At 47.7% G+C, this 3,508-nt stretch overlaps 1 protein-coding gene across 1 annotated transcript; it reads left to right on the top strand.

Moving 5' to 3' along the window:
- Window positions 1-447: 447 nt before the first annotated feature.
- LOC137954857 (uncharacterized) lies at window positions 448-1,029 on the top strand. The gene has a single exon (XM_068801761.1). The coding sequence runs from the start codon at window positions 448-450 to the stop codon at window positions 1,027-1,029; it is 582 nt and encodes a 193-aa protein (XP_068657862.1).
- Window positions 1,030-3,508: the final 2,479 nt, after the last annotated feature.

Below are 3,508 nucleotides of genomic sequence, written 5' to 3'. Positions count from 1 at the left end.
CTTAACTTAAGGTCCGTGGAACAAATGAAAGAAAGAAAAGAATTAATCGGGATCTAAGTTCTCCCCTTCGAACCAGGGTCAGTATTCCCCTGGAACCCCCTGTGACGGCTCCCGGTGACGAGCCCTAATCGTTCTCTGGCCTCCTCTGGCGACGCTTGTCTTCCCTCATCCCTTTTTGACTTTCCGTAAAACCTTTCCCGACCTTCATCTCCTCAAATCGACACCATAGGTCGTCCCGGGAGGTTACGGTGGCCAGATTCGACTCTGAAACAGCAAGGTGATCCCTCCCTCTGTCGTGTAACTCGAGCTAGGGCCCGGGAACACAACAGCTTGGTATCAGAGTAGGCCAAAATGGGAGAACCTTCGAATAGCAAAAATTGGGTATCTACCGTCAGAAGCATGATTCAAGCGAGCTAGGACGAAACCAAGGGACGTCTGGCAATTTTGATGGACAACAGAGGATCTCAGGTAAATGCTCAAATCCAACAGATTTCTGAAAAACTCGATGAGTTATTGGGGGTAAGAAACCCTACTCCTCGTGGAGAAAGGAGGAGCCCTGCGGCAAGGCAGGGAGACCACTGTATGGGTCGCAGTGATCACACAGAGAATGGTGTGAGCTCGGGATCTAGGGGTGGGACCATCCCTAGATACACTAAGTTGGATTTTCCTATGTTCAAGGGATCCGAGGACCCCTTAATTTGGTTATACGGATGCGAGAAATTTTTCTCCCATCAAAGAACGGCGGAAACTGAGAAGGTTCGAATAGCCACATTCCACATGCTCGATGAAGCCCAGCTACGGGGCCATCAACTTGAAATGGAAAATCCGAACATCGACTGGGAGGAATTTAAGGAATCATGCACGATTCAATTTGGTCCGCCTGCTCAGAGAAATCCATTAGGAGACCTAGTCCTGCTGCGTCAGACGGGCACAGTAGAGCAGTATCAGAAGGCGTTTCAGGAAAAATTGGCCAGAGCCAGTAAGATAGTTCGGGTGGACCAACAGGTGGGGTTATTTACTGCTGGTTGATCAGAATCACTGAGGTTGGAGGTTGAGCTCCTCGCTCCCCCTGATTTAGCCCAAGCAATGAACTTAGCCTGCACTCTAGAGGCAAAACAGAAAATCCAGAATCGTAAACCTTGGACAAATAATCAGTCGACCCCTAGCAGCACATGGCGATCCAGCACCAGTGCAGGCTCTTCTCCAGTGCCTAAGGCTGCTCAGCCTACGCCGGGATTTATTAAAAAATTATCCAGAGCAGAAATGGAAGACCGCAGATCACGAGGGTTGTGTTATAACTGTGATGAGAAGTAAACCTTTGGGCATCAATACCAGAAACGATTCTGGTTGGAAGGGGAAGATAATGAGGAGGAAGAGCCCATTTCCACAGAACAGGTAGAGGATGAAGCGGAACCTGAAATTTCACTACACGTGATAACAGGCCAATCTACTAAAACTATGCAGTTGCGCGTCATCATCAATGATTAGCCTCTACTCAGTTTGGTTGATTCCGGGAGCACCCATAACTTCATTAGCAGTAGTGCAGCCCAACAACTACAATTGCACGGGCAACCTCGCCCTATGACCTCCGTGTCAGTGGCCAATGGGGAGAGACTTCCAAGTTATGGAATCAGCAAGGCTGTCTTATTCTCTGTGGAAGGTGCTCAGTTTGAAGCAGAATTTTTAATTATTCCATTAGTTGGCTTTGATATGGTTCTTGGCATTAAGTGGTTGCAAACCTTGGGACCAATTTGGTGGGACTTCACCGCATTAACCATGACGTTTGAGTGGGCAGACAAACAATTACAGTTACAGGGGAGCAAGGCAGATTTTCACCCGCAATTGCATCTACTCCAGAAACAGCCCCCCTAGACAGCGTCATTGGAAGATTTACTAGAGCACTATTCGGATGTTTTCCAGTAACCTACGGGACTTCCTCCACTGCGAAGATGTGACCACAAGATTTTTTTGAAGGCAGGCTCTGAGGTGGTAGTAGTGAGGCCCTATCGCTACCCTCATTCACAGAAAGATGAAATTGAGCGACAATGTAAGCTTATGCTAGAACAGGGAATCATCAGGAGGAGTACGTCTCCTTTTTCATCTCCAGTCCTTGTCAAGAAACATGATCAGACATGGAGATTTTGCGTGGATTACAGAGAACTCAATTCCAAGACGGTCAAGGACAAATTCCCTATTCCGGTGGTTGATGAATTGTTAGATGAATTATTTGGGGCCCAATTTTTCACAAAGTTAGACTTGCGCTCGGGTAGCATCAAGTCCGTATGTTTCATCCAGATATTCAAAAAACAGCCTTCCGTACTCATCACGAGCACTTCGAGTTTCTTGTCATGCCATTCGGCCTATCTAATGCCCCATCCACATTCCAGGCATTGATGAACGAGGTATTTATAGATTATCTCCGCAAATTTGTTCTTGTATTTTTTTATGACATTCTCATATTCAGCAAGTCCTGGCCAGACCATTTGCAGCACCTCCAAAAGGTTTTTCAACTTATTCGAGCTCACCGCCTTTATTTGAAGAGAACAAAGTGAACCTTTGGGCGCCAACAGGTTACTTATTTGGGACATCTTATTACAGCAGCCGGGGTTATAGTGGACCCAGACAAAATTGCAGCGGTTACCCAGTGGCCAGTACCGAGCACCATGTCAGCTTTGCGGGGTTTTCTGGGCTTAGCGGGCTATTACCGCAAATTCATTCAGGACTATGCAGCCCTCGCCGCACCGTTGACCAATCTGCTGCGTAGAAACTCCTTCCAGTGGACCGACGAGGCCGCCACTGCCTTTCAGAATCTGAAAACAACACTGGTGACTGCACCGGTATTATGGCTACCCGATTTTGGGGAAATGTTTATAGTGGAATGTGATGCCTCAGGTAGTGGCATAGGAGCGGTTCTGCTACAAGCCAACCACCCTATCGCCTATTTCAACCGACAGCTTCCGCTACACCAACATAAACTGGCCGCCTATTAAAGAGAATTGATTGGTCTAGCCAAGGCGGTGCGCCACTGGCGCCCTTATTTATGGGGGAGATACTTTACCATCCACACTGACCATTATAGTTTGAAATATCTGTTGGATCAGTGTATTTCTACCTCCCCGCGGCAGTTATGGGTCAGTAAGTTACTGGGGTTCGACTTCACTGTGGAACATCGAGCGGGCCAGTTGAATACAGTTGCTGATGCTCTCTCCCGTAGAGCTGATTCTTCCGCTCATTTGCATGCCATTAGTCAGCCCACTCCTACGTTGCTGGAAACGATCAAGACCGAGCATAGTTCGGTCTTCGAGTTGCAAGCATTAAGCTAGAAAATCACAGCAGGCCATATGCCCTCTGCATGGCGCGTTCGTGACGGTGTTATTACTTACCGGCACCACATTTACTTGAGCCCAGACTCTCCTCTCATTGCTGAAGTGCTCTCAGCTTATCATAACAGTTATCATGAGGGTATCCAGAAGACTCTTTTCCGCCTCAGGAAGGATTTCTATTGGGA

This window comes from Aristolochia californica, unplaced genomic scaffold (genome assembly GCF_029961685.1).
Source record: "Aristolochia californica isolate CCGP_79_NKW_82.1479 unplaced genomic scaffold, dmAriCali1.0.hap1 SCAF_2, whole genome shotgun sequence".
Classification (NCBI taxonomy): Eukaryota; Viridiplantae; Streptophyta; class Magnoliopsida; order Piperales; family Aristolochiaceae; genus Aristolochia; species Aristolochia californica.
The sequence above is the reverse complement of the archived record's forward strand: the minus strand, read 5'-3'. Positions and strand labels throughout refer to the sequence as shown.